Source organism: Anas platyrhynchos, chromosome 2 (assembly GCF_047663525.1).
Source record: "Anas platyrhynchos isolate ZD024472 breed Pekin duck chromosome 2, IASCAAS_PekinDuck_T2T, whole genome shotgun sequence".
Classification (NCBI taxonomy): domain Eukaryota; kingdom Metazoa; phylum Chordata; class Aves; order Anseriformes; family Anatidae; genus Anas; species Anas platyrhynchos.
The window spans coordinates 55629118-55656611 of record NC_092588.1 but is presented as its reverse complement, the minus strand read 5'-3'; the positions used below and the strand labels follow the sequence as shown (position 1 = coordinate 55656611).

The following is a 27494-nucleotide window of genomic DNA, read 5'->3' as shown; positions in this document are numbered from 1 at the left end:
TTCAGGCTACAGTGAGGACAAAAAAATCTCTAAAACCTTGAGTACTGGTGATACTGCGTTATGAGAAGGAAAAGAACGGCAGCACTTGGTTAGAACCGATACAAATCAACACATCTGGGCTTTTGTTTTTGCCTTTTACGAAACAAAGAGTCTAAACTGCAAAATAGCTAAACCCTAAGTGATGGAAAATGCTGGGATGTCACATTTGCCTTCTTCCATCCAAAAGTCTCCAAGACACTTTCGTTGACGCGCTGTTACGTGAATGCAAATTATTGCAAAGACAACAAGTGAAGTGTCCCTGTACTTCTCGATTTGGGTAAGTCAAGGGATGTTAGGCTAAGTCCTGTCCCCTTTTTCTAAGCAAAGCTGGGGGGAGGGGGGCAAACTCCTCCAGATCACTTCTGGGGCTCAATCATTATTCCACAGGTGAAAAGACAACATATAGAAGAACTTCACATAAAACAGTTCCCTCATATATATTTTTTTTAAAACATTAAGATAGTGCAACTTTTTAAAACACATTTATCACAACACAAATTAATTCCTTGCATTCATCTAAGTTCTCAACTTTATACCTTGGCACACAAAACAGGAATTTTGATTCATATTTAAAAAAAAATGCACACCCTGGGAGAAAAAAAAAAGCAAACTGGCCAATTCTTCCCCCATTTATCTAGCAAAACCTTCTTCTTCTTTCTGCCATTCAGTGAGTATAAAACAGGCTACACAAGCCTCATTTCTGTGCTAAGTTTCCTTTTAGAATTAAATAATTGAAATAGTTTATTAAAAAAAAATAATATATCCCCCCCCTCCCCTGAAACACTGCTCGTAGACAAACTGAATGGAAGTTTGTATTTCTTTCGGTCTGCTTTGCATGCAATTCCCCTGAAAGGAATCAGAAACAAAGAACTGGTTTGCACGTTTGGTTTTACTAAGTTGTACCACGTGAAATGTAACAACATTGTGCACCGGAGCACGGGGGTCTTCCTCCGCCGCCCTGCTTGGATCTCTCTCGTCTTCAGTTCGAACGCACCCGGGCGAGTGACTCAGACCAGGTTCCCTGCTTTCCGCTCCTGGCCTTTGCTGGGGACAATTGTGCTCTCTGAATTGTTCTGCTGAAACTGAAGTCTGCTCCCCCTCTGCGAGGGAGGAGGCGCGTTGCTGTGCTGGTGATGGAAAAAAGAGGAGCCGGGGTAGTGCCCCATGACCTCGCTGTACGTCGGGGGTGGTCCTTCCATCCTTCCGTTGCTGCTGTAGTTGGTTGCACTTATGCCCGAATTGCTGCTCGGTGGGCAGGGGCCCCCATTGTACATCGAGATGTCTATCAAGTCGCTATCAAAAATGGTTCGGTTGGGCGGCGCCCTGACGGACTCCCGGTTGAGCTCCATCTGCTGCTCTGGGTCCCGGAGCTGCAGGGTGCACGGGCCCTGGTAGGGCGGCGGCTCTTCCCCGTCCGAGAGGGAAATGGTGGGAGGGAGGTCGATCTCGTGCTGCATGTAGGGGTACGTGGGCTGGAAGCGACTGAAACGGTCCCGCTGCATGAAGGATGGGGCGGTGAACCTGTCCCTGGACCTCGGAGCGTACATGATCTGCAACAGGAAGAGAGAGAGACGGGGCTGAGCAAAGCACTGCGGGTCCTCCCACCTGCAGAAGAAGTGGTAACATGGAAAATGCTGCTCTTTGTCACCTAGCTCAGAGGTTTCATCCAGCAGATAGCGTGCTCCCACGTGCGTGCATGTGACAAAAGGGGTAGGAGTTGCAGGAAGGATCTAACATGAGATACTTGAGAGCAGTTTCACAAAGGAAGGCCGAGATCCTACACGGCTCCTTCTGACATTACAGCACGCAGAGCCGAGATCAGACAATCCTGCTGCTGTACAGAGTTAACACTTGAAATTATTTCTCTCTCTGATCTTCACAATTAATTAGTTCCAAGAAAATGAAATGCCCCAATGCTGAACTTCAGCTGCAGCTCGAGCCTCCCCCTCCTACTCCAAGTTAAAGCAACCCCCTTCATTATCAAGGAATTTCAGTTTTAAGTACATTTTGTGGAGGTCCAGCATATCTCACGCCTTCACCACACGAGCAGATCAGGTGTCCTCCACCCCCTCAGTTCTCAGCCAGACCTCAACCTCCAGGGGGCTCTGGGTGTGGAAAAAATGCCTCTGGCACATTAAGCATTGGAGAAGGTCAGGATTTACAAGAGGAAGTTTGGGATACTCTGTGAGGAGCTATCTATTCCAAATCTGGACAGACACACCAGCTTCTCAGACCCAGATCTATCCAGTTGCTCTTTTCATTTCTGGGTCCACGCAGGGTCTTCATCCCCTGACCCCACACATGCAGTGTCAGCTATCAGGAAGATTCAGTTTGACACAGGAGAGCTGTGCCACCACTCAGGACTACGAGTGGCAGTGTCTGTGGCTAGCCAGAAGACAGAAACACTGGTAACAGAGCATTTGCTGTAAATTTGGGAAAAATATGGGGGGAAGAGCAACAGGCTGACCAGATCTCTTGATCTACACTGAAAAGGCATAATTTACTGAGTAAGTTTTGAGGGGAGACAAATATATGTAACAAAAAGGAGGAAAGCACATCACCAAAGACAGTAAGAAATCCGACTTTACCTCTGAAGCACCCTGGCGCGACACCGAGCTTTCTGAAGGCCACAAGCACCCTTCCTGGAATGTAAAAGGAAACAACAAATGAGAGAAATCAACAGATCACACACAATCCTAACTCGACACCAAAACTCTCCCGGAGCAGTCAGCTTCTAACGACTGGTTATCCACACCTGGACAAGCCCCACTCCTTCTTTCTGAGAAGCAGAGCAGGCAGCAGCTCTGCCCCCCACCCAGCCGAGCTCAGCGTGTCAGGAAGGTGCCGAGCTGGTACCCATCACCTCCCAGCCGGCGGCGCGGCCACGCCAGCACGGGCAGCTATAGGGAGGTAGGATGAGGCTCGTCTTGGCGGCGAGGATCCAGATCACACGCAGGAGTCAGAACAGTTCAGAACAAAACCTGATGTCTGCAACGTCGTGAAGTGACGTTCACCCTAAACCCAGGACAATCCTGGTCAAACCTGCCCATTGCCTAATTCCCTGCGGCAATGAAAGCACTGAGGTTTCAGCCACCGGTTCCCCCCTTCAGCCACCTTCTCAGGCCAAAGCATTTTTTCCCTCATGCCCTAGAAGTCTGTTCTGATACCATACCAACATCCAGGGCAGAATAAAAGGGCAAAGAAAAAATTGTGAATATGGGGAAAATAGCTTCAGGTATATTGTGTTTTTTTTTTTTTTCTTCTCAATTAATTTTTAGAGTCACAATAACCACTGCAATTCATTTATCTTATCGGAAAATTTCAAAGCTGAAAAGGGCACCTCAGAGGGACTATAAAGGACAGAATTACAGTCTTAGTGAAAAAAAAAATCAATTATCTGGTCATGAGCATTGTCTTGGTGCTAAGTAAAGTTTCCTGATGTTACAGACAAGAAACTTCAGGAACAGGAAAGAAAAAGCACGCTGCCCCCAAAAGCATTACCCTGTATAGCCTACCCTCAAATCCTACCGTACCGCTTTTTCTCACCACAGCATCTTTGAACATACTTCAGATGTAAAAATAGACCTAACTGGATGTTCAGCACGGCTCTCAGAGACCAAAAGCCGTCTGTGATCTTGTCAGGAGAGTCCAGCACAGAGGAAAGCTGCTCTGAGAGGAATCTCCCACAGGATTCAGCTGTTAAGGGAAATGCTTCGAATAACAAAGCTGGTCAATCACTTCTCTTCTGGAGCTTCAGAGAGCAGATATAGAAGGCTGACAATCGCAATTATTTACAACTTCCTTTTGCAAGCGTCCCCACTCACAAAGGCCTGATATCAAGGACAAATCCTGGGTAGGTTCGTATGCTTCAGTGGCTATAAAAGATTTTGTCAACTGCAGAAATTATAACTATGTAACGGTAGTGGCTCAAATTATGAGTGTCCACCTTCCTTTCCACCTCTCCATCACCCAGATGCCCTCATTCTGAAATAGCCGAGGTTGTATCTGCGCAATTAAAGACAACCAAGTTATCAGTGGCTGGCCAAGCAGGCTCCAAATTTGTTGTACTGAAGTAAAATCTGTTAGTCAGAGCTAAAGTGCCCAACTAACAGCCCATGAACTACACCTCCCATGCAGCCCCACAGCAGGTTCCTTCCAACCATGGCTTGTAGGACAGCGTGTAGCTGCTCCCCACGCCGAGAGGGAGCAGGACCTGGGTGCTGTGCCTCAGCACCCAGAGCTATGAAACAGCCCTGGAAACAGAAGCAGCCTGACAGGGACTGGAGGTGCTGTGTACCTCTGAGATGCTGAGGATGCGAGGATGTGCAACAACAGCCCCTGTGACGGTGTGTCCCACAGCCCACCTGCAGCTACCACCTTCCTGGGGATTTTCTGGGGGATGACCAGGACAGAAAGGGGGCAGACAGCAAAAAACATGCCAGTGCTTAATTATAAATGGTTCTGTGGGGTTTATATTTATATATTTGAAGGATACTACAAAACAGGAAAATCATTTATGCTTAATATCATGTCCAACAGCTAAGAGTAAATCCAGGAAATCAATAAAAACTGAAGACATTGAAGCTGAATCCTGCCCTGAAATGCTACAGAAGTTTTGCTACGAGTCTTCGTGGTAAATCCCAGCTCCTACAAATAACGCCAGAGCAAGCGAGGTCTGACGGCTGCAGCTACGTCTTTCGCTGCCCTTAGCTGCTCCTGGGTTTCATGACAACGTACAGAAACGAATGTTGTGATTAGGTCTGGAAATAACAGCGCCATTTAATAAATCCAGCTGGGCGATTACTTAATTATCTCGTGGTAATGGTCATTTACGTCAATGTTTAGAACTTAGGAGACTGGATAAACCCACGATAACTTGCTTCATTTATGTTTTACAAAGATTTACAGCCTCTGGATTCAAACAGTTTAGGAAGACGGCTTCCCAAGGCCACTTTTTAATCACTGAGCTTCCTGGAGGAGCACACGCTGTCATCCAGCCTCCGTGGTTCAGCATCAGCACACCGACAGATGGGAGGAAAGAAACTTACTGGAAGATTTAACAACTCAAGACTCATTTCAGGTAAGAATGCATGCTCAGTTAGAAAAACTCCTCAGGCTGTAATGAAGCAAGAACAATCCCTACAATCACAAATTTGCTTATTTACTGACTCCCTTAAGGAGTGGCTTTGTGGTTTTTTTTTCCACTTTTTAGTTTTTAACAACTAGAGCTCTGCCTGAAATGGTACTTCCTGGGAAACAAAAGTCAGGTCTTCACTCTCTGAAATGCATTTATGGGTATTAAGAGGGTCACTCTCTTCCCCCTAACTAAACTCAAATTTTACGTATATAATTTTACACTTATATATATAAAATAATACCCCTATCTCTTTTTTTTTTTTTTTTTGCAGGTGAAGTGTTTCAAGTGGCAGTGTAGTTTCCGATGTTGGCCCTAGGTGGCAGTGACATATTACAGCACATTTCATCAGTGCCCTACTCCAAGAACACCCACAGGCCCGTTCCTCCCTGCCCTGCCCCTTCTCAGTTGATGCAGAGCATCCCAGCTCTGCAGTTCACAAAGCTCTCCCTCCCAGACATGAGGGGGGAGAAGCTACTGCCTTGTCCCTAGCAGAACGACACGAGCAAGGCCTCTCCTTCCTTTATAAGTTTTTTTTTTTTTTTTCCCCCAAGGGCAGGAAAGGTTACAGCACCTTGCAGAATAAATGGCACAGCACCAACAAGAAGTTCACGAGAGGTAATTACGGAGTCAGAACTCTCACTCTTACTCTGCCTCCTGACACTTCCAGCGGTTATTTCTGTTACTTGATGCTTTAAAGTCCTTATTTCCCCAACCCCACAGCACTTTGCCACGCGAAATAATCTTCATTTCATGGCAGCGAAGGAAATAGACGTGATTATGCGTCCTCCTTGATTTGGAGATGAAGCAAGCTGCCCAAAGGTGCCACAACGAGTCAGTAGCCACCAGGAGCTGGTGCTCCTCGCTTCTAGCCCTACCTGCAGACCTCCTAGATGCTGTCTCCCCCAGACCTGAATTTCTGCTGGTATTACACCCGTGGTGAAACGCTGCCAAACGCACGCTGTGTGTTTTAAGGGTTTGTATGTTTTAAGAGCCACACCAGGAGGCGGGGGGCTTGCCCTGGGAGGTGAAGCAGCCTCCTCAGCAGCACCACGACAGGAAAACCCAGTATTTCTGTGCCCTCAGGGTTTAAGGCCTCAGCACACTAATCATGGTAATAAAGACCCCAGAAGGGATAAAAAGGAGGGGAAAACAGAAAAGAAAAACCAAAAATTTAGAATGGAAATGATGGGCACGCAGAAAAGCACGGTTACAGAACAAGGATGCAACAGCATGAAGTCGTTGAAGACCAACTCGCAGATTTTCTGGGATCAGAAAATCTTTTCTGCCCTTCAAGTGTTGCTCACACTTGGGATTCTGGTGATGTTTCATCTTCTTTTAATACTCTGATTTCTGGACAATGAGAATTTCAACCTCTAGTCTTTTTTTTTTTTTTTTTTTTTTAATAAAAAAAAAAAGTTCAGCCAGACAAAGAAGAAACACACAAGCATGTAAACACACATTGCATTTCGTTATTTCAGAGGCCTGACCCCACAAGTTTTACAGGTGTGAGGCTGTAAATAAATATTTAATATTTAATATTCTGCCTCTTATAAAAAGAAGCAGAATAAGGGAGATTGGCAGTGGGCGAGCTGGTGTTCAGGGCAGCTGCAGCTCAGCTGTTGGAGGGCACCCTCATCCAGAAACAGGACGGGCCTGAGGAAAAGGCACAGAGCTGAACGTAGCACAGGCATGGAGAGGGACAAACAAACAAAAAAAGAAACAAACAACCAAAAAAGGCCCATCTGAGTAAGAAAGGGCAGATCCTGTCTCTCGCTACACCTCTGCAACCTCGGTCAGGTGGGGGTGGTTTCTCTTCACAGTTCCCTGCAGGAACCAGCCAGTTCATTTACTGGTTTGGTTTACAAAATACTGCGGAACTTCCCCTGTTTTCGCTCACCGTTTCTCTGCCGACAAAAGGCCTGAGTCAGAATGACATTCTCTCTACGCATTAGTGGTTAATACACATTTAAATCCATTTTCAGAGCCTGCACGCCACAAGAAGCCTGTTCCCTTGGAAGAAAACCCACTTCCCATCAGCACACAGACCGAGCCTGCCTGGTTAAAAGGCAGATGTATTTCACAAGGCACAATCCACCCTGTGCCTCGCAGCACGCGCTGCCTGTTCACCTTCTGCAATCCACTCCGCTTGGGACAGCGAGACGGGACTGGTCATTTCCAGTTTCACATCACCAAAAAAGCCACGTCCGTTCCCTGCTCCTCACGCCCCACGCGCTGCTTCTACGGCTTGTGCTGCAAACAGAGCGCGGCTGGTTTCCACCAGCATTTCCTTCTGATGCTTAAGACAAAGGAAAATTCAAAAATAGTCGATGTCTGACCTCAGAGACTGCCACAGGGCTCTGCCCCGCGCATCTGACCTTTTTTTAAGAATGGCTTCGGCTTATCAGAAACCAAGATGAGTAACAGCGATGACAAACCCACACCAGACAGTTTTCGGAAGAATTAGTAACCACTTCTTGCCAACCAATTACCAATTCCTACGAAGCCCTCACTCAACTATGATTATCAGTACTTACAAGGTTGCCATCAAACCGAAACTGGGTCAGTGTTTTAAAAATGATTTAAGAGCAGTTTTGGATACTACAGCAGGGCTCCGAGTCCCCAGTGTCAAATCCGACATCCTTATTTGCAGGAAGATGGTGTTTCCTCCCTGGCTTCCAAGAGAGAAGGCACCACTCGCTCTAATAACAGACAATACTAACGAACCATGCGCAGGAAATAATGGGTTTCTTCATGCATTTGACAGCTCGCTGCCATTTTAAAAGATTTGTGAAGATGAAAATGCGTTGCCTTTATCTCAAATCATGTCATTTGAGCTCCTCGTAGCAATTATAGTTAACACTTTTCAGACAGAAGCGTGGTTCTTAAATTAGTGTGTCCATTTCAAAAATTTTCAAAAAAAACCTCTCAAATTAATCTAGGCAGTGTTTCCAGCCCAGAAGTCCACAAGGTTACGGTTTCACAAGCTGTAGTTTCATCTGTAACTAAGTTAGAGCTCCTGGTTATCAGAACGATGGGCACCAGGGCTGCCTCCTCTCGAGGAGATGGCTCCTCTCTTTCCTGCACAGCCTCCAAGGTGTAAGAGTCACCTCAGCAAAAACGTGTTAAAAAGCAACTGGTTTTCAGCCAGATTAGCTCCCTGAAGCACCTCATCACACCCCTGTGATACGGAGCACAAAGAAGGAGCTTGAAACACACAACCAGGACGGAAAGAAGGGTGAGACAAAGCTGCACCCAGCACATCCCACCCAGCAAACTTCTGGCTCCCGAGGCAAGTCACGAGCCCCCTTACTGCTGGGTCAACTTGGGACAGCCTTGGAAAAGCTGGATGGAGATTCAGCCTTCAGCCTCTGGCTCTCTAACAAGACATCTTAGCCACTCCAGGCCCCTGAGAAGGATCACTTTCCTCGTATTTTCTTGCTGCTCGAATGAAACATAAACACGACGTTCTCCTGGGCACCTACTGGTCTAGTGTTTTGGATCCAGCAAACTGTCACTGCAGCTTCACAAAGCAGTAACAGCGGTAAAACTCCAAGATATTAGTAAGTATCTAAAAAGTCACAACACAAATGTCAATTCTTCATACCCCAGGTGATCTCCATTTACTCTCCTTCCATTTCCCCTCACACCACAGCAGCAGCAGCTGAACACCTGAACACCTGAACTTCCAAACACAAGATGAAACACGCTACGTAGGGCATAGCAGGGTCTAAGAATACTCAGAGGCAGTCAATTTTAAATTTCCATTCTCATTTTTTGCCACTGACAAATCCAAGGGCAGCAACAGAGCTAACTCTAGGAAGTACTGAAACTAACATTGGAAGTTTTTCAAAGAGTTGTGCTATCAGAGCCTCTCTGCAGGCTCGGGTGCAGACAAGTACAACACGAGGAAAAGGGATTTGGTGGAAGGGTTCGTTCATACTCACCGTCTGCAGAGTTTCTTCCTGTCTTCTGCTCTGGCTCTGCCGGTTGATGAAAGAGCGTGTCGAGAGTTTGTAATGGTTCAACAAGCAGATGATCACTACCACCATAACAGTTATAACCACAATTATAATGATGATCTGAACAAACTCCAGTTCAGCTAAAACAAAGAAGAGAAAAAGAAAGAAAAAAGTCAGTCATAATGTAATTCATCAATGAACAACCCAAAAACACTCGGTATTTCATCAGAACTGATGCTGTCCGCCTTGCAAAGTTTTGCAAAGAAAATGACATCCTATAAAGTATGAAATGTTTCACTCTTTGGCATTGCTAATCAATCAGTATGAGTGACTACAGGTCAGGTCTAAGTTGAGAAACTTCTCGGTGATCCTTCGCCGCTTCCTTTACAGGAATAAATTCTTCAGCATGAACAATTCCGTTGGGCAACAAAGAACAAAACTTATTTTAAGAGCCACCTGCGACACCAGTAGAGGCCAGAAGTCCTGGAGAGAGGACTCGGGACACTGTACCTAGTGCTTCAGTGATTGCTATTCTGCTGCTGGACTCAAACAACAAAACAAAAAAAAATCAGGAAGACTACAGGAGGGAAAACTTTTCTTCATTTTTATCAGCTAAATCGCGTGAAGACCTAAGTCAAGCTGCAAACAGCCTTTTTCTCCTTTTGGATCTACACCAAGTGCCTTCTTTAATTACTTACTTCTCTCCAACTAGAGTAAAATTAACTTTTCCAGGACACTCCCATTCAGCTAAACGGATAAAAAAAGAGTTCTGGTACTCAAAACCAAGACATGTTCCACCATGGCTAAAAAGAAACCAGGGTCTTGGCTGTCACACGAGATCCGATTACAATGAGCGCCGTCAGAGCCCATCACCTTATCAAAAGTCCCACCTCTGCACAAATACTGAGTATATTTAGAGACGAGTCGCTCGCGGCCACTCTTGCACCCTTCCAGCTCTCCTGGAGCAGCACGGATGAGCAATGTAAGGGAAGAAATCGCCCTTTGGAAGTTACACAGTCGTAGGTATTTCTATGGAAACTGCGCTGCTCGCCGGGGATGCTCTCATCTTGAGAGACAACTCCAGTCACCGGGAGGAGGTCCCCGGTTGTCACGCAGGTAGGAAGCAAAGCAGCAGGAGAGTTACTCAGTTCTCAGCACTTGGCAAAAACGACCCTGCTTTTGGGCACCAAAACATGAATTTGGGGGAACCGCTATCAAATCCCTGTTTCAAAAGGCCAACGAGAAAAGAAAGATACCAGAAAAAAAGAAAAATAAAGCCAAAGCAAACAGAGAAACAAGCCTGTTCTCTCTTATCATATCTCTTTCATTTGTAGTCATCCTCACCCTCCTGTGCAATACCAGTAGCCGAAGCTTACGCAAACACCACTGTGAAGCCGAGCTAGAAAAACGTCCTTCACGCACAAAATGCAAAACCACCTGTGGCGGAGCTGAGGGAAACCCCAAGGCAGTTTCCTTATTCTCGGGCTCCTTGCAAACAGCGTGACCACCACCACCACTTAGAGATGTTCCCTTAGTCAGCACTTTGCTCTGCTTTTGCCACCAGCCCCACATCAGCAATGGCCACTTTTTTTCCTGAGTCACCAGAGGTGTCACCACCAAGAGATCCAAAGGCAGGAAGCACGGGAATCAATTAAAAGCGACCCCCCAAAATAGTGTTGAACTACAAAATCATTTTTTCCTGGCTCAAAAGCGCAGAATACAGGCTTGCCACTGCCGACAACCGCTGCAATTCAGCTTCTCCGGCTACCGAGCACCAAAGGGCTTCTGTACCCCAAACCCTTTTATTCCCCGCTTGGGTCCAACGCAATCCTTTGGACTGGAAGTTGAGGGACTGCTGCTAAAGGGCAACACGCGAAGCCAGCAATGTTGATTTAGGCTTTCCTAGAATGCAAAGATCACTGGACTGACACGCTGCTTCTGCATCTGCCAAGGGCAGAGCCTTCTAAATTTATCGAGCTCCCAGCGTTTCGGCGGCGGGGGACAGCACCTCTCCCTTGGAAATCGGGGCTCAGGGCCATCAGCGTTTCCCTTCGGCGAGGGGAGGAATCGCTGGGGACGCTGGGCTAAACCTCGGCCGTGTGTTGGAGTCGCAGGAGGATTTTCCAAGTTCAGCGCTGCCCCGCCAGCACGGAAACGCAACCAAGCATCCTGCTGACGTCCGGGAGGAGGGGAGGACGGGCTCACCCTCTTCTTCCTCCAGCTGGGTTATTGTGAGGAGAGGAGAAGGAGCGAAGAGAGGCGGGCAGGAGCCGTCTCTGTTGGCTGGCACCGCTCAGGGCACTCAGTCACTTGGGTCCCTCGCCCCCTGCCACACGTGTGGGGTGTCTAACAGCCCTCACAGCCCCGGCACTACCTCCCAGAAATATATATTTTTTTCCTAATAAGGGCTTTTTCCACCAATAAAGCTGGGGGAGAGGGTTGGGGTGCGAGGCGGCTTCACCTCCCGCTGTGTGCAGGCTGTGGCACTTACGCCGGGTTTCTTTTCTCTGTGTGTGTGTGTGTGGGGAGGGGGGGATTTTTCCTCACAGAGCACGAAAAAAAAGGGCAGAGTTCACGAAAACGCCTTGAAAAGGGAAAAAAGCAAGCGGGGAATTGCCCTGTCAGGGCACTCACGGCTCCGTCCCCCACCAACCCCCCTGTGCGAGGGGTCCCGCACCGCCCCCCGCACCCCATTCCCCGGCACCCCCCGACCCCTCCTGCCCCACGGCGAGCCCCGGGGGGGTCTCTTCTCCCCCCAAACCCCCCCAAAAACCCCTTAGCACGCCCGGGGGTACCTCCGTCCGCCACCAGCTCCCTCAGCCGGGCGTCCTTCCCCGCCGTGCCGTTAAGCCGCTGGGCGGCCATGCTGCCGGCCGGGCCCCGCATCACCCTCCCGCCCCGGGCTCCATGCGGCCGGGGGGAGCCGTGCGGGGGCCGCTCCGTGCCTCAGCCCAGCCCGGCACAGGGCACAGGGCAGCGGCGGGGCCCGGCCCCCCGTTACCGGCCGCCGGCTGCCATGGGGCGGCGGGGAGCTGATGGGGTGTGGGGGTATAGGGTATGGGGGGGGGGAGAGCCCGCTGCCCTCGGGTCGCGCCTAACCTGGCGAGCGGGGCTGGGTCCCCGCGGGGGTGATCGGGGAGAAGGGGAGAGAAATAAGAATTAGGAGCGGCGGGGAGATAAAAGCCAGCCCGACATCGCCGCCCCCACCCGCACACAGCCACAGCCCCAGCCCGCCGCCCCCACGCCAGACCCGCGGGCAGCGAGAGCGGGCAGCTTACCGCACCGCGCCGCTCTTTAAGCCCGGCGGCCGCCCGGCGGAGCCTCCTCGCCTTCCTCCTCCTCCTCCTCCTCCTCCTCTTCCTCCTCCCGCCGGCTCCGCTCCCTCCTCCTCCTCCTCCTCCTCCTCCTCCTGCTCCCGCCCCCGCTCTGCCGCCGGCCCCGGCGCCGCTCGCCTGGGGGAGCCCGCGGGGAGCAGGGCGGGAGGCGGGGCGGCCGCCGCCACCGCCGCTCGCCCCAAAATGGAGGCCGTCGTCCCCCCCCCCCAAGGAAATTAAAAAATAAAAATAAAAAATAGAGGGGGAGGGGAAATGAAAAATGCCACAGGTTTTGGGCTCCCGTTTCCTGCGCGTCCTTGGCACAACTCCCGGAGGCTGCCTGCCCTTTAAAGCCCTCTGCCTGCCCCATCCCGGCCACGGAGCCGCTTTTTTTCTGGTTAATTTTCTCCCCGTAGCAAGCCCAGTGATCACCCAGCGCCCTCCTTTCCTCCCATACCTGCTTAACCAGCGGGGCCAAGCCTTCCTCCCAGGTCCTCCTTATTTCTCCAGATCATGGGAGATGGCCAAACCCCCAGCAAACGCCCTGACCATGGGGCGATAGCCGCTGCTCCCCACACACCTCACATCTGCAGACCAAGCCTGTGACTCAAAGTCAAGGAGCAAAAGCCAGGAGGAGAGAGGGCCTGAGAGAAGCGATCCCACTTAGATCACAGAATCACAGAATCGCAGGATTTCTAGGTTGGAAGAGACCTCAAGATCATCGAGTCCAACCTCTGACCTAACACTAACAGTCCCCACTAAACCATATCCCTAAGCTCTACATCTAAACGTCTTTTGAAGACTTCCAGGGATGGTGACTCCACCACTTCCCTGGGCAGCCTGTTCCAGTGCCTAACAACCCTTTCAGTAAAGAAGTTCTTCCTAACATCTAACCTAAAACTCCCCTGGCGCAACTTAAGCCCATTCCCCCTTGTCCTGTCACCAGGCATGTGGGAGAACAGGCCAACCCCCACCTCTCTACAGCCTCCTTTAAGGTATCTGTAGAGAGCGATAAGGTCACCCCTGAGCCTCCTCTTCTCCAGGCTGAACAAGCCCAGCTCCCTCAGCCGCTCCTCGTAGGACTTGTTCTCCAGGCCCCTCACCAGCTTCATCGCCCTTCTCTGGACTCACTCAAGCACCTCGATGTCCTTCTTGTAGCGAGGGGCCCAAAACTGAACACAGTACTCGAGGTGCGGCCTCACCAGAGCCAAGTACAGGGGGACGATCACCTCCTTAGCCCTGCTGGCCACACTGCTTCTTATACAAGCCAGGATGCTGTTGGCCTTCTTGGCTACCTGAGCACACTGCTGGCTCACAGTCTTCTCAGTTCTTGAAGGGCCAACATTTGTTTAGTAAGATATTAGTAAGATATTGTTGCACCGGTGCAGGCAGAGTGACTGAAAACTGGCTGCAGACTGCTGTGTCCATAGGCGAGGCAAGCGCCAAGCATCCTCAGAGCAATGGTTGGCTCCTGACCTATTTGTGAAGAATTTATCGTCAGGTTTCACGTTTCAAGCCCTGTAGAAGCTGAACAACGGGGCAACAAGTGCCAAATATCCCATCAAAGCAGGTCCACAGAGATCTGCCTCCTTCTCGGATTGCCTGCCTTATCGCTGAGGTGTCACCCCGACCTCAAACCAGCACGGCCGCGCTGGAGGAAGAAAGGGTTGAAGCTCCCCAAGCAGGCTGTGGCACTCCTCCACAAACCTTTACAAGCCTGGCATATTAATGATAAAGCTGAGGGCTGGTTAAACTGGGTAAGTTTTAGGTGAAATTTTATCAAGCCTGTAATTGCTGTTCTGCCTCCTATCTCCTCAGTCTTGACTGCGGAAACAAAAAAAAACAACCTCATTCTGGAAGCCACAGGACCCAGACCTGCTTTTTTATTTTACTAATAGCAGAGATGGTAATCTGTGAAACAGAAGAAAACACAGTCAATCTTCAGTGACCAAAACTGGGCAGACACCGTTTCTCAACATGACTTTCCCATTTACACTATTTACCCTTTTTTTTTTTTTCCTCTGCTACTCCACAGACATTAACAACTATACCAAAAGGTACGAAGTTGGTGAAGATTAAGAGAAAAAACACGGCTTTGAAACTGGAAAATACGGGGCTGCTTCCCCCTGCCCACTGCTAGCCTGTGTGGGTTGCTCGCCTGGGGAATCTGGGTGCTGTGGGGCTGGCCACAGATCCGATCCGACCTGAAAAACCGAATGACTTGCTGCTCGCTGGGTGAGTGATCATAAAAAAGGAGGTGGAAAATGGTGGTGGTGGGACAGAGTGGGAGACCAGGAGAGCCCTTCTGGTGAGGGCCTGTGCCTGGGCTGGCTTCAAGCAACCGCAGACGTGCACGATGACTTCCCGTGCCCCCACCTCTCAAGCTGCCACCTCCTGGGGTAAATTTCCACCTTTTTGTTTAAATCTGGCATCTATAGGTTAAGTTTGTTGGAAAAAGTTTCTGAGGAATGACACCACACCGGGAAAAGTAAAAGTGCCTTTCCCATTTGCGGTGAATTCAGGTAACTTACGTGCCCGCACATGCACATCCAGATGCATTATGTCGCTGTGTTTGATGTGATGAGGTGCAAGGAACCAAACAGATGGGAGCAGCCTGGAGATTAGTGAGACAAGCGAAAAAAAGCAAGTTTTGGGGAGGGATTTAACGCAGAAGAGGACAGTGTTGAAGGCCTCTAAATTAACTTGCTGTTAAAGCCGTTCTTTAATAGGAAAGATTGTGAAATTGATTTCTATTTTCTTTTTTTTCTTTTTTTTTTTTTTAATCACCCGTTGCAATCCTCAGCTAAAGACCTGCCTCCAAATCTTGTTTCCTAGAAAAACCCAGCAGTCCTTGATGCACAGCTAGCCACACAGCCCACATGCTCCATGTGCTGGCCACGCATCCGCTAGGTTGTTTTCCTGTGCCGGACGCAGGGTTCAGTGCGGGACACGGAATTATAACACGCTGTTTGAAAAGCAGTCACATTTCAGCCCTGACTATCCTCGCTTTGTTTACACTGGCAAGTGACACCATCTACTCATGAGCTATCCCCACTGCAGGTCTACCCGTCCTCGCACAGGTAATTTACAGCCGTCTCCTCCGGCAGGGTTAAACGCTGCCGTGCTGATCACACCCTGGCCCCGTTTAGCCGGGAGACTGCGCTGCTGGTACCTTCGATGCTCTCATGCCACTGCTGGAAAACAGGTATGGGATTTCCTAGCATTTCTTGACGCACAAGGAATGGGAAACTCTGGGCACGGGGCTGATGAGCAGCGCAGGCTGCTCAGACCATGGAAACAGCCCTACGAGGGACAAAGAAAACAGGTGGCCAAGAACCAGGTTTCCAGGCAGGTATCCATTATATTGAACACTGCTACACAGCGACTTCCACTTCTTTTAATCATTGACTACCTCAGTCCTCCAGTTAGCTCCATGAAAATCTTGGGAACCAAATCAGCCATGTTGAAAACACCGCAACCCCTTCAAGTCCTTCATTTTGATCATATTTCACAGCTTTTGGCTTATTTTGAGCTCTAATCTAATCACTGGTTGTAGAAATGAGCCATTTAAATAAGAGAAAACAAGTTAATGCAAGAAAAGGTCACAATGTTTTTGTTTTAATTCCATGCTTATTCAAAGCTATTCCAACAGCAAGTGCAATGGAGTACTGAGCTCTGCAGAGTCCCAGTGGCTGTTTCCAAACAATTTCCAGCAAGTACAGGGAAAAATCATCCTTCATTATATAATTTTTTTTTAGCCCATTCAAACAGGAGCTAGAGGAGATGCACTAAGGACCACATTAAAAAGCTGAGAGATCGCATCATGCATTTTCTTACCATAGGAACAGATGAAAGTTAAACGAGAGACAGAATTAGCATGGGTGCTAGAATCCATGCATATGCAAGAATCCACCTCCAGCACAAAACTGAAAGCCCTGTTGTAGAAATATAGGTTGCTAAATAAGCTATTAGCAGTATTTTACACACAGAAAAGGAGCGTTCATTCTTGCAGGAAAGCATGCTTTTCGGGGTTACAGAGAGTCTCCTGCCAGGTGGATTATTCAGTTCATGAATCTCGATTGCCAACAAACTCCCTGCCAGCCAGGAAAAGAAAACAATGGGCACTTGGCTTCAGATTAACAGGCTAACAAGATATTTCTGTGCTTTCTTACGGTGTAGGGACAGACTTCAAGAAGCCGTATGGTGCAGAAACCCTTTCAGATCACAAGAAAACCCAGAAACTTTGGGTTTAAAAAAAAACAAACACAACACAAAAAGAAGGGCAAGACAGAACCAAGACAAGAAGGGAGAACTGAACCAGGATAACAATAAAGTACAGAAAATACAACCTGAATATGATGAGCTCTATTTTATTTCTGACATTAATATAATCAGCTGGTTTAGAGATACGAAACTATGCCTCACTGATGTTGCAGTCTAGCGCCTGAAAGCAAAAATGAAGATGGGAACCCGGAAAAGTGGTATCCAAAGAAATTTGGGGGAGAAAAAGAAGCAACGTAATGCACTATTTGAGGTCTGTGATGCCAGAAAATGTTTTTTAAAGCCCACAATGCCGATACAAGCTGGTATAAACATTTAAGAGTGAATAAGGGAAATACATTGATATTGAAAAATGGGTCTATGAGCAAAAATCAAGGAATTTTCTTCTTACACTTTCATCCTATGGTTTTTTCATCGTTTGTCTTGCAGCATTTGCATACATGCTGTCTGGATGTGTAATCATAAGGGAAATTAACCCTGGATAACCCCATGCGGCAGCACGTTTACAGATTTTGCTGCAGAGAAAACAACTCCAGGAATAAAATTGGGGATGTTCAGCCCATCGGAAATCAAGTGAGTCACACACATGATAGGTCTGAAGGATGGGAAAATCTCTTTATGAGAACAGGCCATTAAACATTACAATCGAGCATAAAATTGCTCTGCCACAGTATTTTGTTTTATTTGCATTGTTAAATTTCTTCTTCTAACAATAATGGATAGTTTATAGCACTAATGATTTATACAAAAGGAGCTGCGCAAATGAATCCCAAACGGGCAGCTTCTTTCCTAAGAATTGTAGACTCAGTTTCCTTCAGCGTGATCGCAAATCGGTGACTCACACAGATTTCGCATCTGCCTCGGGATACAGCGGCGCGGCTTCTAACGAGGTTTCATGATGGATTAAGGTCCTATGGTGCAAGAGAGGTGTAAAAACTTAGGCAAATTAAAAAAGGCATACCGCATATCCACCGATTTCCATGGCGCAACAACCAGAGATGCTTTGCCATTAACAACTGTTATCACTGAGACCTGTTTGACTGTTTTACTAAGTGCATTGCTTCTGGCTTAGATGAGAATATATTGTTTGTATACAGATCATTTATGTCCACGCACACACACACGCTTCTCCCTGGTAAATCAATATAATTGATCTGGAGAAGGGGTCACAGTTTAAGAGTGTTTAAATTGGTCCGCACAACGCATTCACCTCATCTGCAGTGCACCCCAAAAAAGGATGGGGACTGAGATTTTCAGTGTGCACAACGATTGGGATTTGCTATGGCTTATAACCTATTTTATGATATAACCGAGTGTCTTATTCCCAGCCCCCAGCACCCCAAAACTGTTAGTCAAGTCCCCTCACAACTAGGATAGCCTTAGATCCTATCTTTACAGCATTTCTTTGACCTCTGAGTCAACATGGAGATATTTGTGAACAATTCCAGCAGCGGAAGCTTTCAAGAAGCCACCCAGTTTGCAGTACGGTCTGGAGAACTGGCAGCACTTGGAATAAGAAGCAGATCCAGTCAAGTCTCCTCAGGCCAGCAAAAGTGAGAACAACTGCGGGTATCATCTATTCAGCTCACAGGGAAGCGTCAGGAAGCTCCTCATCGTGCACTTCTCTTCTGACTAATGGCCTGAGCGAGTGCAGACCGTAATCCTCACATCGGAGATGTGAGGCCGGAGACGCAGAGAAAGTCCACAGAGAATCCCGCGGTCTCGGGATGCTTCCTGCAGGTTTGCCATAACCACTTGGCATCAGCCAAAAATGTGAAGTGGAAGGATATTGGGAAGTATCCGCGTGTGATCGCTGCTCTCGGTTGTGTCTTTTGATGTGCCATCACATTCCTCAGCAAACAGCAGCGCTTCCCAACATAGCATCTCAGAGAAAAGAGGGAATTAGGAGAGTGAGCTCCACGCCCAGTGCGAATCGCGTCCCTCCCTGCTGCCTCTGAGAAGCACACCTTTGGGTAAACACCCAGCGAAATGACAACTGGGCTGCAGAAGCTACCAGGCTATTTTTACCAAAGCCGAGCGTTTCATTTTGTGTAAAGGCCATAAAAATTCATAAGCTTCATGCTCTGCGTTTAGAGAGAAAAGCCTGGTAACGCAGCATGCAGACCACATGGTTTCCAACATTACCATGAATGGTCCACGTTCCTCAGCCTTCTGACATGTTCGCGGGGATGGTGTTTACACTGACTCGTTCGTAGTACATCATAGCACATTTTAATGATTCAGTTCAGCTCCGACAAAAGGAAACATCTGCCATAATTTCTTCTTTCGTGAACTTTATCGCGATTAAAAATCTGACGTTTCACCAGCCTGCGTGCCAAGCGAGGAGCACGCCAAGTTCGGCGCTTCCCAATACATACAAATGCGTGCAGCGTGAACAGCTAGTACCAACAGCACTAAGCCGTCACTGCCTTGTCAGTTCCCACCACAAAAGAGAAAAAAGATCACAGTTTGTGGGCAATAATTTCATAATCTTGATCTGGTTTCCATATGACACAGTACAAGAGAGAGAAAGCAAAAAAAAAAGAGAGAGAGAGAGAATGCTTCACAGCTCTGTGTGATGACAGCATTGGATTTCTGTGTCTTGCCCTATTGCAGCCAGAAAAATATTAAAGCAGCATGTCAAAAGTGGTGTAGCTTCTAAAAAAAAAATGATTTCCTAACATCACTTGATGGACAGCACCCTAGCAACGTGAGAGGAAGCTGGAATCCACATCTCCTTCACACAACATGAAGCCAGTCCCACCCAGGGCCACGAGAGTGGCCCGTTTTTGGAAGAGGCAGTGGCATCTCGCACCTCGGTGCCTGCACCCTGCCCCTCTCTGCACCCGTGCAGCACCACCACCGAGCACAACGTCGTCGAGTCCAGCCACCGCACGCTGTCTGGACGCCGCTGCCCTGTAAAATTTGGGCTGCTGGGCCACTTCTGACGAGGACATGGAAGCTCCTGCATCACAAAGGTGCGTTGTCCGCGGCTGTCCAGCAGCGCACAGGCAGGTGCCCTTTGCCAGTGAGAAAGAGGCAGGCCCCAAACAGCTGCACTGGTGTTTTTCTGTCTGCAACAGCAAAAAAGCCAAATTTGCTTGAAATCTCATCAGACACACTGGGAGCTGACAGCTAATGCATCTTACAGGCGGTTGGCTGGTATTTTTGGACGGCAGGCTGCCTTCCAAACTACTTCATCGCATGCTCCCACTCGGTACGGCCGTACATCTGACACTGCAGTGATTCACCAGCAGCCTCTCGGTGTAAGCCCGCTAGCGGGGTACTGTTACACCCCGTTTGGGCGGGACACAACCTCCTGTAGGGCTTTCCTTGTGGAGCAAAATACCTGTTTTCAGGGTGATGGAATAAATGCAGTCTCCTGTGGTGTGTTAGATCGTGCATCCACACGTGTGCCAAAGCTTTAGGAAGCACGTTGACCCGTACTTGATCCACCCGTGACCCGACGGGGGCTGCAAAAGGGCTAATGCTTCACATTTGACAAAATCGTTGTTTTTTTGGTTAAAATCCAAAGCACGGTTTTCACGTGCGACGCCCTGCCACCAAGACCCGCGCCGCGCGTTCGTGCAACCACCTGCAGGCAGCCTTGGCTGCTCACCCCTCTGCTGGGGAGCGAGGGGCAGCTTCACCCGCCGGGAGACAGGCTATTTTTACCACGCTTAGGCCGTGCTGTCACAACAGCAAATCCCAGTGGCAGATTTACCAAAAGCACTAAGGGGATTTGTCCGGGATTGCAGGACGCCCGGCATCCTCATCTGCATAATAGCTCCGAGCAGGCTCCGGGCCATTCACAAGTCCCAGACAGGCGACGGGGGGAGGCTGCGTGGTGGTTCGTGAGCACGGTGTACACGTGGTGTGCGCGGAGCTGGGACGTGTCCGGGATCTGAAGCACGCTCGGGCCACCTGCACACAGCGTCTCGTCCTCCCTGTACGCCAGACTTCACCCAACACCTGCTTATATAGGTCAGAAATGTTACGATGCGTGCCCGCCCCCGCTCCTGCCTGCCTTGCCTGAGCACAGCAGCTCTGGAGGACGACACGTGCGAACTTGCTGTGGCAAAGAGCCGGCCACGGGTCTTTGAAATCAGACCTGGGAGATGAAATAATGTAAAGAAACGGCAATGTGCCTCCTGAGCCTGCTCAGAAGAGCAAAGAACAAGGTTTTAGCACTGTGATGCTAACATCCACTGCTTGGCATATTGGTGCATGAGCAAGAGAAACCACGTCCTGAAGCATCAGCGCGGCACAGGAGCCAATTCTCCTGTTGATGCAGCCTTAACCAAGTGTGGCGCAAACTCGTAATCATCCACACCACGAAGTTCACACCACACAGCAAGAGCTCCCTGCTCCACCTCTGCTCTGGGGTCCTGCTCCCCTCGCTGCCATCGGGACGCACGATGTCCTTGCAGGAGGGAGCCCAGAGCGTCCCCGCCGGTGGCAGGCGAAGGTGGAGAGCTGTTGCCATCCAGTGCTGAGCAAGCACAGCACGGCTGAGCCGCTGCTGGTGCCTCAACAGCCAGACTTCCTGACCTGGAAACTGCATGGCACTGCATCAGCACAGGTTTGCTGAATTCATTAGAAAAGGCACACCCATTACAGCGCTCATCCTGTTGGTATTTTAGCCACATCACGTACCTTCACCTTGCTGTCGCTGTGTGCCGTCTCTGTTTTACACGCAGAAGACGGTAAGAAGGGAATTGCTCCAGCCAAGACCGTGCATGTGAGGAGCACGAATCTGTCACTCAGCCCAAACTGGCTCTCGGCCTGGATCTATCCTTGTTTGGGCAGACTGCTTAGACATTTTGAATGTAAAAGGGCTGGGGCATTTTCCCTTTGTGTCCTCTCACATTTCCTGCTCTCAAAGCACAGGCTGTAACTTTTTGTTCATGGTAGGTGTCTTCCTCAGAGCCAACTTCAGCCTGAATACCTCCAAAAAAGTCAGGAAGGTGTTTTTTTGTTTTGTTTTGTTTTGTTTTTTTAATTTTGTTTTTCACTTTATGAGTCAAGAGCTGTGGTTCCAAGTATTAAATCTCAGAACTTCAAGGGTCTGTTTTTCTGCTTAAAAGAAAGAAAAAAAAGTTTTTTTCTTTCTTTTTTTTTTTTTTAAGTGTGAATTTACTTTACGTAAAGAACTATCATTCCCAGTTTGCAAAATGTTCGTGTTTTACCTTTTCTGCTGTACTTCTTCAGCTAATACCTTACAATTCTGCCTACAATAAAGTGGTTTTAGCTTCTCTCTTGCCTACACGTTTTGCCATCTCTAACACGGCAGCACTGCAACCCATTTGTTTTCTCAGTGCATCTTTCAGCATCACTTGTACTTCACAGTGCAGATGTCTAATGCAGATCGAGGCAGGCACTGCAGTATATTCTGTTCCAAAAGACATCCCCACCTCCTCATTTGTTTTGCAACATGGCTATCAAAGCATTAAGTAAATAACATAATAGTTAGCATATACCCATTGTTTTACATATTCTGAACGGTTTGGTGACGTTACTTAATTTCTTCAAATGCTCCCCCTGCAAAGTAGATACAGAGGCAGTCATTTCACATGGAAGGAAACCGAACAGCAGCTACACGGCAAGTCAATAGCTACACTAAATAATCCAATTGACAGCTCTTACTCGATTTCCAGAGACAGTATTAATCCCGTTTATAAGAAAGAAACAAACAAAACAAAAAAAAGTGCAGACCACCCTCTGCAAACAACCGAAACACAGACTAAACTTTGATCACTTCTTTTTCTCCGTGAGCCTCAGCCCTTGATCCAAAGCCCAGGTTCTCTCCCTTAGCAGTCACACACCCACACGGCTCACTGGTCAATGCAATCTTCAAAGTTTCCCATCTTGAACAATTTATTTTCAGGAACAAAGCCTGGAAGGGGTCCAAAAACCCAGTGTGGGTTGGCAGCGGCTCAGGATGCTGTCTAGGTGCGTCTGGCTTGCCCAACTAACAACTCTTTCCACTTCCTCCACTCCTCAGAGCACATTTCTATTTTGCTGTACTGCAGGCGAGCCAGGCATTAATTTCTCTTCCTTCATTTCTAAAAAGGCTACCAGTTTCTCCCACCAGATCCCCAGCTTTATGGGCTGTCAGACATTCGGATTTTTAGCTGGTGGCTGAGACTCCGATAGCAAACGTACGGTTTAGGATTTGAGGCTGGGAAAACAATTTCCCAAAATATCTGCGTGAATGTAAGGCAGAGCTACACCACCACATTATAATGGTGAGTATTCTTGCTCGAAATGGAAGTGCTAAACTTCAAGCATGACTCCGTGCCTGAGACGATCCAAAAAACTTCCGAGCAGCCGGGCTCGCTCGCTGCAGCGCAGGCAGAGCAGCCGTCTCCTTCCCTCTCCTCTTCCCCCTCCAGGTAGCACCAGCACCACACGGATTTGTCGTCCAGCCCGGCTTTTTAAAACAAATTCCACTCGATGCTGCCACTGGGACAGTTTTCCAGTTGTTACATCCCAAAATGGGTCCCTCTGAAGATTATTACCCTGATTTTTCATGTGCCCCAACACAGAGGGGAATAAACGTGAACGTGAACCTAGCAGTATTGTTCAAACAGCAAGAAATCCTCCCCTTCCCTCCTCCTCCTCCTGCTTAAAACTGCAAAAATTAAATCCATAAGGGCATTTATAGGGAACGTCTTATTTAGGGAACAAAACAGAAGTGACTGACACAGTTATTTGTCATTGCTGGTAAATAAATTTGCGCGGCTTACGCTGTTTACCCTGGAGTACCGGCGGCAGATCCATTCGTGATGCATTAGAAACGAGCCTCAATGACAAACTTCAGCCCTCCGCTCTAGCAAAGCTGATGTATTGACTAGACAGGTAGATATTAGGTACTCTGACTGTCTGGATGCTATGGAAATCGCGCTGCACGCGTCTGACCATTGTCAATGGCAGAAGACAAGTACCAGCCTCATTCTTATTCCAGCCAGGAAAAAGGCCTCGTCTGCATTAGCCTTTTTACTGAAAGGCTGCCATATTTGTCAGTTCAGACGCGTGTAAGATAAGCTCCTTCCCCGTTATCTAATATTTCACCAGGCGGTGGAAACGAAGGATAAGCAGAACCTAATAGTCTATGTGGGCAGGAGATCTTGAATGCTGTCGAGCTCGGCACAAGGCTTGGATGCCCGAGACAAGGGGAAGTTTACGGCAGAAGCTAATCACTTCATTTCGAAGAAAAAAAAAAAAGGAAAAAAAAAAGGAAAAAAAAACTCACAGGGATTTGGAGAAACTGCTATGACTTATCCTGGCTACGCAGCAAGCCAGAAGACAAATGTAAAACCCTCGGTGCAGCATTACGCTCGGCGCGGCTCCCTCCCCGTAACGTGGGTACCGCTGGGCTAAAACTGCAGCCCAGGCAAGGAGGATTTGGGGAGGGGGGGCGGGGGGGGAGGCTGAATCCTCACGTGAATGTTGCAACACGATTTTTTTATTTTTATTTTTTAATCACGCAGGGAATCGGGAGGTAGCAGAAACCACTTCATTCAAAATTATCTGTTTCACGTTGCTGGGAAAGAAAAGGGAAGAGGGAGCAGCCAGGAACTGGTGCCACGTACGGTCTTGTAGCTGGCCCACAGAGTCACAGAAAATCCCCAGCTGGAAGGGACCCACAGAGTTGTTCAGACTGGAAAAGACCTGTAAGATCATCCAGTCCAACCTTTAACCTCGTACTGACAAGTCCACCGCTAAACCGTGCTACTGAGTTCTGCATCTCCACGTTTCTTGAAGACTTCCAGGGATGGTGACTCAACCACTTCCCTGGAAAGCCTATTGCAAAGCCACATGACCCTTCCAGTGATGAAATTTCTCCTAATAGACAACCTAAACGTCCCCTGGCGCAACTTGAGGCCATTTCCCTTCATCTTATCACTTGGGGCTTGGGAGAAGAGCCTGGGGAGCCTGTCCCAGTGCCCGAGCACCCTCTGGGTGCAGACCCTTTCCCTAACCCCCAGCCTGACCCTCCCCTGTCCCAGCTCCATGCCGTTCCCTCGGGTCCTGAAATGCAAAAACGAGAGAAAGGCTATGGCGGCTTTTCAAAATGTTTTAGTTTTGCTGTTCATTTCATAAAACGCAGAAGAGTTTTACCTAAAAACTGGGGGAAAAAATACGACCTGATGGTCTGCCTTCACCCTTTACAGTCTTCCATCTCTGCCAGTGATTTTCACACAAAACCATGGCGAATGTGTTCAGTTATCTGTTGCTACATCACCGCTGGATCCCAGCTGCGGGGACAATGCAGCCTCATGAGCACCTGTGGCAGGACTGAATGAAAAGTTTCTGGAGAGAAGTGCATTTCACGTAGCCATACACCGCAACCCCTTCCTCCTACTTCACAGTCCAGCTACCACTCAAAAGCTCGCACAGAAATAAATAATCTTATTCTCTCTGCTTTTTAATATTCTTTTAGATATTCTTTTTTTTTTTTTCTTCAGTTTTTCTAAGCCTTGATTAGACAGCCATGTCTACTTTAAAAGCAGTCTCCAGCAAGTCCATTCTCTAATGAAACAACTGGGGCAGAATGGCTCTCTGTTAATGTTACATTTAGTCATTAAAAATGTGCATTTGTGATCCTAAAAGCTGCTAGAGGCAAAACACAACAGTGAGATACACACTCGGATTTACATTCAGTTTCCAGCCTGGTAGATTCAGTGAAACTAAAATTAACATTTCCACCTTTTATATGCATTTAAGGACAAATATACATTGAACTACCGCTGCTGTATACATTTGAATCATCTTGCAGCAGAGGACTAAATGCCTTTTCAAAAACCTACATAATTTAGCATCATAATAGTGTGAGGTGTGTGAAGGCACTTTTAGATGCTACTGCATTAGACCTGGGGTACAGCACAGGGGGTGTCGGCACCTTAAAGCATGGCTTTTGCTGGAAATACACATGGCCAATAGATACGGGAACAAAAACACTTGAACTGGACTGAAAACCATCACTAAATACCACTAATAGATAATCCAACTCATTATAATAACAAATAATCCAAACTATACAGTGCGATCTTTGATTATGAAGAACTACAAAGACCCAAAGGGTTTCGCATTTCTCCCATGCTTGTTAAACACCATATTGGTAAAATGAGTTCATTCGCACTATTTGTTTGGATTGCAGGAACACAGAGATCCTTCAGTCAAGAATCACAGCTCCAGTGGCCTGGGCAACATGTAATTAAAAAAAAAGACGGTCCTTACATCTACAGTCTTGAGGTCTGGAACTATGACAAAAAAAAAGATGAATTGCTTGTAAAACAGTAGGAATAAAATGCTTCCATCCACTGTGCAGAAAAATTCTGGGTACTCTCAGCTCTTCAGCTGCCTAAGTGATAAGAACCCAAACAAACCCTGAAGGAAGCCTTATTACGATTTTGACAGCAAATATTATTTCCCATATATCAGGTAGCATCTAGTGAATCACCAAGACAACTTGCTCTTGTACTAGGACAAACTCCAACCGAGCCACAGGCAGGAAACACACAGCCAGACTAAAGAGGTACGAGGAGAAATGAGCATCCACTGCATTTTCTGCATTCCAGGTACTTTGTGCTCTCTTTTTCCGAGCAGGAAAAGAAACAGGGACAACAAGGCTTAAATACTACCACAAATAAAGCTGTTTACTCCTAATCCTGGAGTATTTTTTGGTGTCTCAAAAACAACACCAGGAAATAATTAAAGGCTTAAAAAACAAAAAATGCAATCTGAGAGGTTCAAACTCAAGTAAAAGCTTTCCTTCCAGGCTATGCAGACCAGGAACAGCAAACTACACCTTGTTTTCCCATCGCAGTTGGCAAAATTCACATCCCGGCTTCAAATAACTACCAACAATTTTCTTCACGACGCCTTGAAACAGGGAGCCTTCAATAATTCGCTCCTGCAGTGCCAAGCAGAACGCCAGAAAGAAAAGGAAAAAAAAATAATAATCCATAGAGAGAAGCAGAGATGAATCAAAACCAAACTAGGATTCAATCTAAGAAAGTGAATAAATAAATAAATACATACATAAAGTGAGGGACCGTATAAAAGCAAACAGGTGAGATGAAGCATGCACCAAAGCAGGTGCCTGGAAGTGATGACCTAACGGGCTCTTCTGGCTCTATAGCTCAGGAGCTCCTGGCACAAGTGCCCTGTCTGCAGCATCCCTGCACTGGGAAGAAAAGTCTCTCTATAGAGCTCATTCATTAAAAAGTGGCTCTTCAGGCTATTGTAAGACAATAACTTAGGAGTGCTAGATTCACTTTGTGCTTTGTTGCTGAGGAGAGCAGAAACAAACTTATTGTTCCTCTCCGACAGTGTTTTAAAAGCAGAATGCAATTTCAAGGGCAGATCAAAGTTAGACTAATTATTTCCTTTCTGCATATCCTATAACGAAGTGTAACAGGTCACTAGGGAAGGGTGAAACAAAAGATGAATCTATTTTCACACACTAACAACAAACACGAAGAAACAAGGACCTTATTTATATAATAAAAAGATGCATAAGGGAAAACATCAAAGCCGGTATTAAATATACAAGCCCACAAATATATCACCAATGGTGCCTAAATAACTAGGGAAATAATCTGGCCCTTCTCTTTCTTCACGCTTACTTCAAATTGCACATAATGCCGAGGTGATTAAATCCTTCAAGAGCCTTTAGCGCTACTGATCAGGAGGGTTTGGTAATTCCAGTATTGCCCACTTGAAGTTAATCCTGTGACTAAAAAAACTACAGCGTTT

The 27494-nt window shown here is 47.6% G+C and overlaps 1 protein-coding gene across 3 annotated transcripts in view; it reads right to left on the bottom strand.

Annotated features, from left to right (window-relative positions):
- Nucleotides 1–910: 910 nt before the first annotated feature.
- LDLRAD4 (low density lipoprotein receptor class A domain containing 4) overlaps nt 911–27494 on the bottom strand; it is a 272488-nt gene continuing 245904 nt past the window's right edge. Inside the window, exons 1-4 of one of the 3 annotated variants that reach the window (XM_027451931.3) lie at nt 12414–12566; nt 9121–9275; nt 2628–2681; nt 911–1589 (exon numbers count right to left, since the gene is read on the bottom strand). In XM_027451931.3, coding sequence (XP_027307732.1) covers nt 1047–1589; nt 2628–2681; nt 9121–9225 — 702 coding nt within the window. In that variant the 5' untranslated portion in view covers nt 9226–9275; nt 12414–12566 and the 3' untranslated portion in view covers nt 911–1046. Of the gene's footprint in view, nt 1590–2627; nt 2682–9120; nt 9276–11930; nt 12207–12413; nt 12567–27494 lie in introns of those variants that run through there. The other 2 variants (XM_027451930.3, XM_027451928.3) reach the window with 2 other exon arrangements.